This window comes from Grammomys surdaster, unplaced genomic scaffold (genome assembly GCF_004785775.1).
Source record: "Grammomys surdaster isolate TR1022 unplaced genomic scaffold, NIH_TR_1.0 279, whole genome shotgun sequence".
Taxonomy (NCBI): Eukaryota; Metazoa; Chordata; class Mammalia; order Rodentia; family Muridae; genus Grammomys; species Grammomys surdaster.
This window is the reverse complement of record NW_021604720.1, coordinates 10962868-10974674: the sequence shown is the minus strand read 5'-3', so window position 1 is coordinate 10974674 and position 11807 is coordinate 10962868. Positions and strand designations below refer to the sequence as shown.

At 48.5% G+C, this 11807-nt stretch overlaps 1 protein-coding gene across 3 annotated transcripts in view; it reads left to right on the top strand.

Annotated features, from left to right (window-relative positions):
- Window positions 1–330: 330 nt before the first annotated feature.
- Window positions 331–11807, top strand: part of Ttc7b (tetratricopeptide repeat domain 7B) — a 209923-nt gene continuing 198446 nt past the window's right edge. The window contains exons 1-3 of one of the 3 annotated variants that reach the window (XM_028777279.1): window positions 331–424; window positions 1305–1459; window positions 5838–6006. In XM_028777279.1, coding sequence (XP_028633112.1) covers window positions 1310–1459; window positions 5838–6006 — 319 coding nt within the window. In that variant the 5' untranslated portion in view covers window positions 331–424; window positions 1305–1309. Of the gene's footprint in view, window positions 425–1304; window positions 1460–5837; window positions 6007–11807 lie in introns of those variants that run through there. The other 2 variants (XM_028777276.1, XM_028777277.1) reach the window with 2 other exon arrangements.

Genomic DNA, 11807 nt, shown 5'->3' with positions numbered 1-11807 from the left:
GACGTAAACTGCGGCTAGCTTCGGTGGAGACATGCTGTCCTTGTGTAGTGCACACTGGCTCTAGGAAGCTGTGACAACAGCGTTCCCTGCTGCCTGTCCTTCTCTCCCCTCCTGGGGTGTCAGCCTTTGCTGTCCCCGGGCCCTCTGCAGCGGACATCACTTCCTTCTCTTCTGACACTGGAAGCTGCTGTAGACCACCTGACTTCCTGTGTTACAAGAAGTTTGTTTTCTTTACAAACTTGTAAGGGATTCTTAGGCTCAGTTCTGGTGTTGGCTGGCTCCTCCTGGGACTCTAGTCTCATCACTGAGAAGCTGTCTCCTTAGGACACAGACGGAGAAGGACTGAGGCTTGTGGCTCCTGCAGAGTGACTGGTGCCAAGATGAGGTGCACTGAGTCTCTGCTGGGCTGACCACCCAGATCTGAGTGAGTCCCCTATGGTGACTGTTTTCCTTGTAAATTTATGCAGTATAGGCAAAGCTGTTCTCCATTCTATGACCAGAATATTGACTGAAAAATTAACCTAAAGGTCATTGTAACCACTAGACCCTGGCAATAATAGGGTCCTTGTAGACTTATAGACCTTTTCAAACTGACTGTGTATTTTTAGTGTTCCTATGTCTGTCTATCACAGACCAACATACCACAGTCAGGCTGGTGTATGAGTTGTTCTGAGTTCATCCAGAACAGTCTGCATGTGTGGGTTCTAAAGAGCTAGCTGTTCCTCACCTCTTCTTAATGCAAACTAACCAGCAGCATGACATGGAGATTGTAGCTGTCCCACACAGTGTATGCACTTGATGAGCTATCCTCAGAGGCAGGGCTGGATAGCATGGTGTGTAGAGACTTCATTCAGGTTGCTGTCACAGAGCTCTGAAGACCTGACTAGGAAGATGTTCCTCCAGGCTCACTGTCCATACTCATGAGCATGGACTTTGACAGAGCAGGGGGATTTCACTGCCCTTCTCTTGGAAATAGATAACATTGGACTTTGTATATATTTCATAAGATCATCATATATTTTACTATCCCAGGAGAATTTTTTTTCCTTTCTGATCTTAAATTTCCAAATTAATATGTAGCCATCTTGGGGTCAGTAGCTATGTGGCAAAGGAACAACTGAGAGCTTGAGCCGACACTGCTAGAATGTTCCTTGCTAAGGGGCAGTCTCTCACATTGATCCAGTCTTAGGTTCTACGGTTCACCAGAAACCTGGAAGCTTGAGGCCTGTGAGGCATGAGGCCCTCCAGGCTTTCCAGCACACAGACCGTTTCTTACTCCTTTACCGTCTCACTTGGTTCTCCAGATGATATGGCTGAACTTCTCCTAGGGGAGTCGAAACTGGAGCAGCACTTGAAGGAGAAGCCTCTGCGGCAGGGAACCAGTCCCCGGGGCCCCAGACCCCAGCTGACCGAAGTGCGCAAGCATCTGACCGCTGCCCTGGACCGAGGGAACCTCAAGGTACTGTGTGCCTCGGGGAGCAAGAAGGGGTGATGGGGTACTGCCATCACCTGGGGACAGTATGCTGAGCAGGGTATGTTTGGAGAACATATGTACAGGGATGGGGCTGTCTTCTTCAGCAGGCACATGCCTTGCACGATCAGTACATCCTGCCTCGGCTGCCTCCCAGCCGAGTAGGAATCTCTGATAAGAGTCTGCAATGACACATCCATCAGAATGAGGGGAGGTATGTGAAACAAGGTTTCATTATTAATTATGACCCAACATTCATATATAGCTTCTTATTTAAATCATGTGGTTAAATTATGTGGTCAGTAAACCTGGTGCTGCTACTCTGTGAGAGGGAGCCAGGAACTCCCTGGTCCTTGCCAGCCCCTTCACACACATGCACACGCACGCACGCACATGCACACCACACATAGACACACAGACACACAGACACACACACACACACACACCCTGGTCCAGACCGTCTCAGGCACTGCCCTGGCATCCATTCTCTGTTTCTGGCCTGTAGAGCTCACTGTGTTCTTTCACCCATGTCTTGCATGTCTCCTGTGAACCATCTCCTTTGCATTTCATGAAGGCTGGCTCTCTCCTTGCTTGTCCTGCCCCTTGTCTGTCCCTGGAGTCCAGCCCTTGCATCTTTCTGACACTACTCTCAATGGGTTAGTTTCTTTTCCTGGTGGTGTGATAAAATACCCCAACAAAAAGTAACTCAGGGGAGAAGGTGTTTTGTTCATCCCGGGAGAGGAGCCAGTGCCACAGGAGCGGGAAGCGGCATGGCGCATCCACAGGCAGGAGGCAGAAAGCCGGGATGCTTGCGCTAAGCCAGCGTTGCCCATTTCCTTTTTATGCAGTGTAAGACCCCACCTCAACCAATCCCTGACAAGCATACCAGATGCTAAGTAAAAGCCCCACAGTGTGCTAGAGGCTTGTCTCCTGGGTGATCCTAGACCTGACACAGCTCACGGCACCACAGCTCCAGCCTGCTCAGCTGATGCTCTGTCCTTCCTGGAATATGTTTTCCACTGAGGATAGCAGTTTCTGGGGAGCTTTGGAAGCTATGATTTCTTTTCCCTTTTATCTGATAAGTTCCCGTAATCTTTCCCTTCCGTCCCAGGATCCTCCCGGGCTGCCTCCTGACCTTATACTTGTCTATGTGTATACTTCCCACCCTTCAGTCCTAGAGAGGCCTTATTCTTTTTATTTTTCTTTTTGAAATTTTTATTTTATTTGTGTATAGGTGCTTCACCTACATGTATGTCTGTACAACACATGTGTGCCCGATGCCCTCAGAGGCTGGAGTTCCGGTTGGTTATCAGCCACCATATGTGTGCTGGGAATCGAACCCAAATCCTGGACAGGAGCAACAAATGATCTTTACCACTGAGCAATCTCTCCAATCCTGAGGCCGTGTGTGTGTGTGTGTGTGTGTGTCTGTGTGTGTCTGTGTGTGTATATATATATATTAATTCTAAACTGGAAACATGTGCTTCCTATTAGCTTGCTGTGTGACCTTGGGACATCCTTTGCTTCTCAGTTTCCTTAGGCTTGGATTGGGCTTTTTGAGATTGTCTCTTTGGACCTTCCCAGTTTCTGGCTGCTTCAAGCCGTGACCCTGCATTCTGAGCTATTTTCTTCTGTCATCTGGCTACCTCCTCTGCTCTGTTGCAACAGGTCTTGAACAATGTTGGCACAAGAATTCTATGTCATGCCTCTGGAAGCCTCTCGGAATGAACAGTTTCTGTGTATGTTTACTGCACAGCATAGCTCTGGAGGTCTGCTCAAGGGCTTTATTGTCACATAGGAAGCCCAGATGATCAAGGACGTCCCTGCATTAGGGCCTTAAAAGCTGGTTTCCCTTGCTAACTCACGGGCCATGCTGGGTCTCAACTCACAGTTAGGGCACAGCTGTCTGCCTGGTATCCTTTCTTAACCATGGGCTCCTGGTGACTTTGGTGGGTGTTAGTCAGCAGCAGAAGGTGGAGGAATAGTGGATCCCTGTGACAGTGGTGAGAGCCAAGCAGACCCAGGGTCTTGGAGGGGTAATGCTATGAATGCATATCAAGAGGAGGCCACTAGCTTATTTCTTTTCCTCACCCCTTTCCTTTACTTCTGGGAAAGTTAGCCATTTATTTCAGTCTCTGTTCTCTATCCTCTGAAACCCAATATACTTAAACATGTTGTACTTCATGTTGGAATTCCAGACTTAGTTCCAGTTCAGGCTTTATAAGTCATGTGATCTTAGAAAGTTCCCTAGCCTCTCTGAACGTCCCATTTCACAGGATTGTCCTGAGGCTCAAATGTGGGAGTTCTCTAAAACTGTACCACAATACACTGGACATGTGTCCTTTACTGATATATTGCTGCCTACCCGAGAGTTTTTCTTCAGTTGCTGTGTGTGTGCTTTTTTTTTTAACCTGCCCCTGAGTTATAAAGAATGTTCTAGAGTTACACAGATTTTGTTTAGATGTGTTCTCTGTTCACATCGGCTAAGCTTTATCCAAGCTGATTCCGATGGCCCTTCAGTTTCCTTTCTAAAAACTATGCATTTCTTGTGGCAAATACATACAGCATAAACTTGCTTCTCATTTTACCATTTGCAGGTGTGTAATTCGATGGCAGTAAGTGGTACATCAAAAACCCTTTCATCTTCTCAAACAGAACCTCTATCCCCACTAAACTCAAGTTCCAGAGGTTTGCAGAAGGTGCCAAGGATTCTGTAGGAAACCGTTCTGATGGTGGAGTGTACTTGTGGTGGGGAGCTGTGAACAGACAGCTAACCAAGGCAGCTCCTATAAAGACAGCATTTCATTGGGGCTGGCTTACAGGGTCAGTCCATTAGCATCAAAGCAGAAGCATGGCAGCATCTAGGCAGACATGGTGCAGGAGCTGCTGAGAGTTCTACATCTTCTGCTGAAGGCAAACAGGAGAAAAACTGGCTTCCAGGCAGCTAGGACAAGGGTGTTAAAGTCCACACCCACAGTGACACACTTCATTCCTCAAGGCCACACCTACTCCAACAAGGCTACACCTCCTAATAGTGCCACTCCCTGGGCCAAGCAGATTCAAACCCTCGTGGGGCTTAGCCTTTTCTCCCTTCACAAGTCTGCTCTCATCCATTCCTTCTGAATTCTTACACAGATGCATCTCCCTTGGGCCCTCCTGACTCCGTTGGCTGCTGCCTGCCCTCACTGCTCCCCTTCCATCTTCTCCAGGCCGCCTGGGGCCTTTGCTCCCTTCTGAGATTGCCTGGAAGCCACCCTGGCTGGTACAGCCACTCTGCTCATATGCGTATGAGTGTCTGTCATCCAGCCCACTAATGCTATAGGTCATGTGTGTTTCTAGGTGCACATAAATTTAGCAGTGGAGATCAAGGACGAGACCTGGGAGGGGACAATGGATGTTTCCTTGTCTGGGTAGCTGGGTGCTTCCTCTCTCCTTGGCTGATAGGGTGTTTGGAGACAGGCAGAAGATGAGGTTGGTACGAAGATGGGGCAGGGGATGACCCCTCAGCCATCACAGCCCTCGGCCTCAAGAAAAGGACCCTGGTCCATAAGCTCAGCCTCCCAGGCATGACTGGCTTCAGGGGAAAGGTCCATCCTGCCTTTGGGAATCTTGGCCTTGTGTGGTTTGGGTTTTGTCTTGGGTATAACTCCACCAAGTTGGGGTGGACCCGCCTGGATGTCAGACATCTCCCTCTTTTGAGCCAGTGTTCACATTTTTTACTTTACTCTGGAAGCCTGTCTTCCTCTTTGGTCCAGCCCAGCTACGTGGGGAGCTGTGGGGCTTTATTTGCTAATAGCTTTAAGGTTGAAGTCATATGAGCCAACTGCCCATTCAAAGTGTACAGTTAAAACATGGTATTTAGTGTATTCATGATGTCATTCTACCATCACCACTAGCAGTTCTCAGACAGTTTCTTTCATTACCTCAAAAAAAAAAAAAACCCACTCTAATCCTTAGTAGTCACCCCCATATTCTCTGATGTCAGCCTCAGGCACAGCCTCATAGTCATGATCCTGTAAATTCAACCCTTCCTGGACTTTGCTGACCAATGGGAGTCACTACATCATATGGCCTTTTGTGACTTCTTGTTCACTTGCTATGTTTTTGTGTGTTTGTCCACGTAGTAGCATGTATTAGTAGTTCATTTTTTTCTTATTATGACAGTAATAACTTTATGGCTAGCTCTTGTTTTGATTGATGCTGGGTTTGTTCACTCACTGGGTCTATTGTAACTAATAGTGCTAATAGCATCCACGTGAAAGTTTTCCTGAGAGGCTCTGTCGGGTTGTCCTGCAGCTGATGGCAGGGCTCCTGGGAACATCGCATGTCATATTGTAAGAATTGTTTCCTGTCTTTTTCCTTCTAGTCAGAATTCCTACAAGAATCCAATCTGATCATGGCCAAGCTGAATTATGTGGAAGGAGATTATAAGGAAGCCCTGAACATCTATGCCCGGGTGGGCCTCGATGACCTGCCCCTGACAGCCGTGCCTCCCTACAGGCTTCGGATGATCGCTGAAGCCTATGCTACCAAAGGTGAGCGTGCACGCCTTCCCCCGGTTCCAGTTTGACCCTTGTGCTCTTGGCTGGTGATTAGCTTGGCTAGTCCCAGCAAGGCCGCCAGGCTCAGTCCTACTGCACATCCTGGGTAACAGTAAGCCTACGACATCTTATTTCCTCAGAGCCGCAGTTCTCTAGTTTTTACGTTTTGGTGGCGTTTCTTGTTATTCTCCCGTGTACGCAGTAAAGTCTTTGGTAATTAAGTCACTACTCGACATGCACAGGACTCACTCCACATGGCCACCTGCCACTGGGCCGGCTGTATCTTTATTTGTTAGTGTTACCTTTGGGCTAATTAAGGCCAATTGATTAATCTGTAGCTGTCTGTAACAGTCCTCTGAAGGGTCTCCATTCCAGGGACAAAGAAAGTGTAGCTCTCTTCCTGCCACGAAGCAGCTTGCAGTCTTGTGTAGTCTTGTGTGAGTGGATGTAGTCCCATGAGGAGAAGGAGGATGGAAGGCGGTGCACATACTGTCTGTCTGTGCTATCACCAAGCTGCGGACCCCTCTTCTGCCATAGCCATGTCATACAGTCATGAGGAGGAGGAGGCCACATAGTGTTCAGAAAGCACTTGGTGTGGTGTCTGGCACCTACACAGTATTTAATAAATGATGCTTTTATGGCAGCCCAGACAAGAAGCCCGTGTAAAAAGGCTGAAGGTTCTCTGGGCTGCTAGGTCAGGAGTGCTCCAGATGGAGGGAGACACAGAACTGAGCTTCCCAAGGCTATAACATTCATAAACGGGCAGCATGAAGCCTCTCTTCTGCCTCCAGCCTCCTAGTGTCCTAGGTGCACATTGCACCTGACCGTGGCTGGCCCAGGGGCAGGGAGCAGGCCACCAGCACATGCTGAGATACGGGCTGCCAGTGGTCCAGTCTACCTGACTCATCCTATTCAGAACCGAACAGAGCCCCAGCCGGAAGTATAGTTAAGAGATTTGGGGCAGGCTTGTTCTCCTCACCCAGTTCTGTTGGTTCTTCTAGCTATCTAATGTCTCTGCGGCATGGGAGAAGACACCACTGCTCTTGACAGTGCGCTATCAGTGTAACGCACACAGTTCTTTGAAGCCAATCTGTGAATTAGTGTACAAAATAATTTTAAATCTTATTTGGTGTTCACTGTGCCCTCTAAGGCTGACCATTGCTCTTTCTGTTTTACAGAGGAGGAAATCTGGGCCCAGGAAGCTAGATAACTTGCCCAGGGTCCTGAGCTAGGAAGAACTTGAGTTAAGATTTGACCTCAGACATGAGTGCAGAGCTGTGTTCCTTCAAGTGGTGCAGGGAGCTTAGGCTGGCCAGTATTCAGCTGAGCCATCTCTCAGCCCTTCTTCCCTCACCCTCCCCTTCTTCTTTCTCTCTTTCCCTCCCTCCTTCCTTCTCTACTTTCCTTCCTTCTTCCCTCTTTCCTTCTCTCCTACCCTCTCTCTTTCCTCCCTGTTTCTTCCCTCCCTTCTTTCCTCCCTCCTTTCATTCCTCCTTCCTTTCTTATTTGATGTTTTTATTTTTGAGACTATAATTCCATCATTTCTCCCTTCTCTTTCCACCTCCTAAATCCTCTCATTTACCCCTCTTGCTCTCTTTTAAATTATGGTCTCTTTTTCCCATTGGTTGTTGATACATCAGATATTCATAGATAGATAAATAGATAGATAGATAGATAGATAGATAGATCAGATATTCATAGAGAGATAGATAGACCTATAGACAGCAGACAGACAGACAGACAGACAGACAGGCAGACAGACCTGTAGATACAGATATTCCTAATATAACCTGTTGAATCTGTATAATGTAACTTGTATGTATATTTCAGGGCTGATCATCTGGTATTAGATAACCAGTTGGTGTGCTGTTTCCTAAAGCAGACTCTTCTTCCATTCTCAGTGTTCCTTAATTGCCTGATGGTGTTTGTGTAACGTTGAGGCCTTGTGGTCTCTCCTGCATCTGCCTTGGCATGTCCGCTGGAGTCATCCTTGTTCAGCATGTGTTTAGGAAGCATGCTGGGGAGACTTGATGACACTACAGTCTCACAGCAAACTCCATCACCCTCCAGCTCTCAACAATGTTTCCGCCCCAAGGAGAATTTTTGGATGAGAAGCCTTTCTCCTTAGCTTCATGGCATCTGTCCTAGATAGAGAAAACATACTATGCTGAGGAGCCTGGAAGAACCCTCATCGGCTCTTCTCCCTGTTCTTGAGTTTGACATCTCTGCTTTGATTCATAGGGTCTTGGAGGATCCTACTCCAAGGCTTATGGGAAAGAGGGTTTGCTCTCAGTAGCTCTCAGCTTTCTCACTGTAGAGGATGATAGTGATGGGCTAGGAGTGGGACACGAGTAAAGCACTCAGCACAGCGGCTGGCAGAGGAGCAAAGGTTGCTTGTCTTTGTTCTGAGGTGTCCCTTGGACTTGACCCCAAGCGGATGCACCTCTTCTGGTAACCTAAGAGCATCCAGTTAGGGCTGAGGGAGAGGCTGGGTTTCTTGCATGAATACACTGCTGCCTCTTGGTCGTACTTTCTGGATATGTTGGAGAGCTACCTCTAGGGATAGCTTATCTGATGATGAGGCCGGAAGAGCCACTTAGACAAGGGGCGTGCCCATGCTCAGGGCAGCTGGAGAGGGAGGCGGGGCTGCCTGGGCTCGGACTTGGGTGGGTACTCTCAGCCTCGTTAGGGTTGCCCAGGACTGACCTGGAAAAGCCTGAATTAATGATTTCATCACAGAAGCCTTTAATGTTGGGGATGTGCAGTCAATTCAAGACATGTTTCTTTAAGAGGCAGTCATTCCCATAGCCCCATACAACTCTTTCTCAGGAGTGGGCAGACGACCCTGCTGGGCTCCTCTACGCTGAAATCCCCTACCAAGCAGGAGCCAGGCCCATCCTGTGGTGCTAGCTAGCTTTCTCCACAGACTGGCAGAGTTCACAGACCTCTCTGCTTCTTGGCAGTGAGGGAAGAGCAGTGAGGAGGTGATAACTAATTAGGGACGTGCTCACCTTTGCAGAGCTTCTCAGCGCTGTTCACCTGCCTCTGCTTAAACCTAACCAGCCCCTGCTCACTTCCCCCGAGCGCTCATGTGTGCATGGAGTAAGGAAGGTGGCGTGTGAGAGAAGGGACTGGAACATCTGCCTTCCACAATGGGCCGCACAGAGGTCAGGAGAGCACCATGTCTTCACATACCCACACACTTCAACTCAGTGTGACCAACCTGTAGGCAGACCTGGAGTGTCTGTCAACAAAGAGAGAAGCTTCTGGATTGTTGTGCTTGAGGGGCCTTCCCCCAGGACAGAGCCAATCAAGTCAGCATTTTGGAGATGATCTGCAGATCTGGCACTCACCCTGGAGGTGGTCCACTCATGACTGGCACTCACCCTGGAGATTGTCCACTCATGACTGGCACTCACCCTGGAGGTGGTCCACTCATGACTGGCATTCCCTATCAGGCACTCTTCATTTTCCACCACACTTTCCTTGGTTCTGAGCATATGGGTGCCCTCAAAAAATGCTTAAGATACATTGAATTGGGAATTTACAGAGTGGGCAGTTGTGACTTGAACATTACCATGCTCTAAAAAGATGACACGTTGAGACCACCAAGGAAACATGTATCTTTAATTAAGATTTTTCTCTCACTTAATTCAAAAGAAAACAAAGCAATCAAAGTGTATTCACTGTTTTTCCTTAGGGTAAATTCTAACAGCTCCATATGTCAGGAAGAGATGGCACCCCAACAGTGTGACTTAGGGAGTGAGTTTCCTTTCAGAGCTTATTTTCCCTCCTGGAATAGTGTTGCCAGGCAGTTGCCCTGATTTTCTTAGGAATGGAGACAAGCTTCTTGATGCTCTCAGGTCATGGTTGAGGCTCTGTTCTTGGCTGCTGAGAGAGTTTAGGTGTGGTGGGGTTGGTTCCAGGCTGCCTGTATCTGTGCCTGAAGCATCCAGGTGGGTGGTACAGTCACTCTGTTCTTTCTAGGCCAGGGGCTGAAGGTTTATGGGCCAGATGGCTCCTGTGTTTAGCTAGTAGCTTCAGTCCCAGGAAAAACTATTAAAGCTCTTTTTTTTTTTCAGCCTGCTCCTATTTGCTGGTAGAGACTCCATAGGGGCGGCACGCAGTCGAGCATCTGAGGATGGCCTTGGATTTGGTTAGAAAGGTGCAGTAGCTTCTGGGGCATGTGGAGAGGTGTAGGGAGTAGCCTGCCATGCCTCTGCCCACTTTGACTGCCTGCTAAGCAGGGGAAATGCACGGGCATGCTCTGTGCACAAAGGTGGAAGAGGTGGTATGATCCAAAGCCAGCAACTAATGCTGCATTGCACAGGACTCTCTGGACTTGGGGCCACAGCTCCTGCCTTGAACATACACAGGACAGCAGTGTATGAAACACCAATCTCAGCTCAAGCTGAAGACTCCTTTGAAGTTCCACCAAAATTTCTTTAGATGAAAGGATACCCAACCCAGTTAAACCTCCGTGTCATCCAGATTCAGAACAAAGACTTGGATCCTTTCGCTCCCATTCTCTGGTTGCCTGCCCTCTGCCGGTTCCCGTTTAGGTTGGGATAAGTAGAACATCTAGGTCTAACTTCTCTTGGGTTTGTTGCTCAAGGGTCCTCAGTGAATCTCCCTGGCACTGGCAGGATTGCACACCCATCCTTTATAGAGTTACCTATGATGCATACATTGTAACCACTGTTGTGGGAAATATTAAAAAGAATGGCAAGTTCCCGTGCTGCACCGGTGGGCCATATGGCACCAGAGCTCCAAAATCTGACTACCCAGCTCCCACTGGCAGGTCGCTACCACGCCAGCCTCATGCTTCAAAACTCCCACAGCCTTTGTGGGGCACATCTGGCAAAGCCGTGCCTTCTGCCGTACCTTTTTCTCTGGAACCCAATTGAGCAGCCGTGTGAAGAAAATAATTTCTGGATTCAACAACTAGAACCCTAATCTTGTAAGCCATCTTAAATCTAAATCCTCTGATGGCGAATCCGCCAGGATAAACCGGGAGACACTAGTAGCTACATCTCGCTATCCTGTCCCACAAGGCCCTATCTGTCTCCTCTTCCTCTCTTCCCCTATCCAACCCGGAAGTCCCTCCTACTCGCCCAGTGATTGGTTCTTTTATTCATTAAGATGGTTCCCAAGTCACCTGAGTATGCTTCTGACTCCTTGTCCGCAGCCTCTCCCAGGAGAGTGGAATTAACATCAAGATACAAACAGTACCGGGGCCATCCACCATACTGCCCCCTTTCTGTTCTAATAAAAAACAAAAACTTTCTCTCTCTTGGGTTCCAGAGAGAAAGGTATGTGGGTTGGCCTGAAGTGCACCACAAAGGCCGTGGACCTTTTGAAGCATGGGGCTGGTGTGGTAATGACCGGGCAGTGGGAACTTAGTAGGGTGGAGAGATTTTGGAGCTCTGGCGCCATGTGGCCCGCCAGTGCTGGGCATAGCGTGGGAACTTGCTGATCATTTTTAATATTTCCCACAACAAACCACAGCGAGTGCAGCCTGTGAGGAAGAGGGGTAACCCTCTTGGGGGATCAGGAGAAAGGGCAAATGCCCTTGATAGACATCCACAGTAGTGATTCTTCTGAGCAAGAATCCTCAAATAGATTCAGAGCCTTCTATTCCCATTCTTCTTTGAGGCAGCCCTGACAGGCAAAACAGGGAGAGGCCAGGTGCTGCTCTGTGACAGGGTCACTATGGTCTTTGGACAGACCTATCTAGTAAGTAAACGCTGAAGAAACGGGGTTCCTGGGGCAGAGCAGTCTGGAAGAATGGAGGA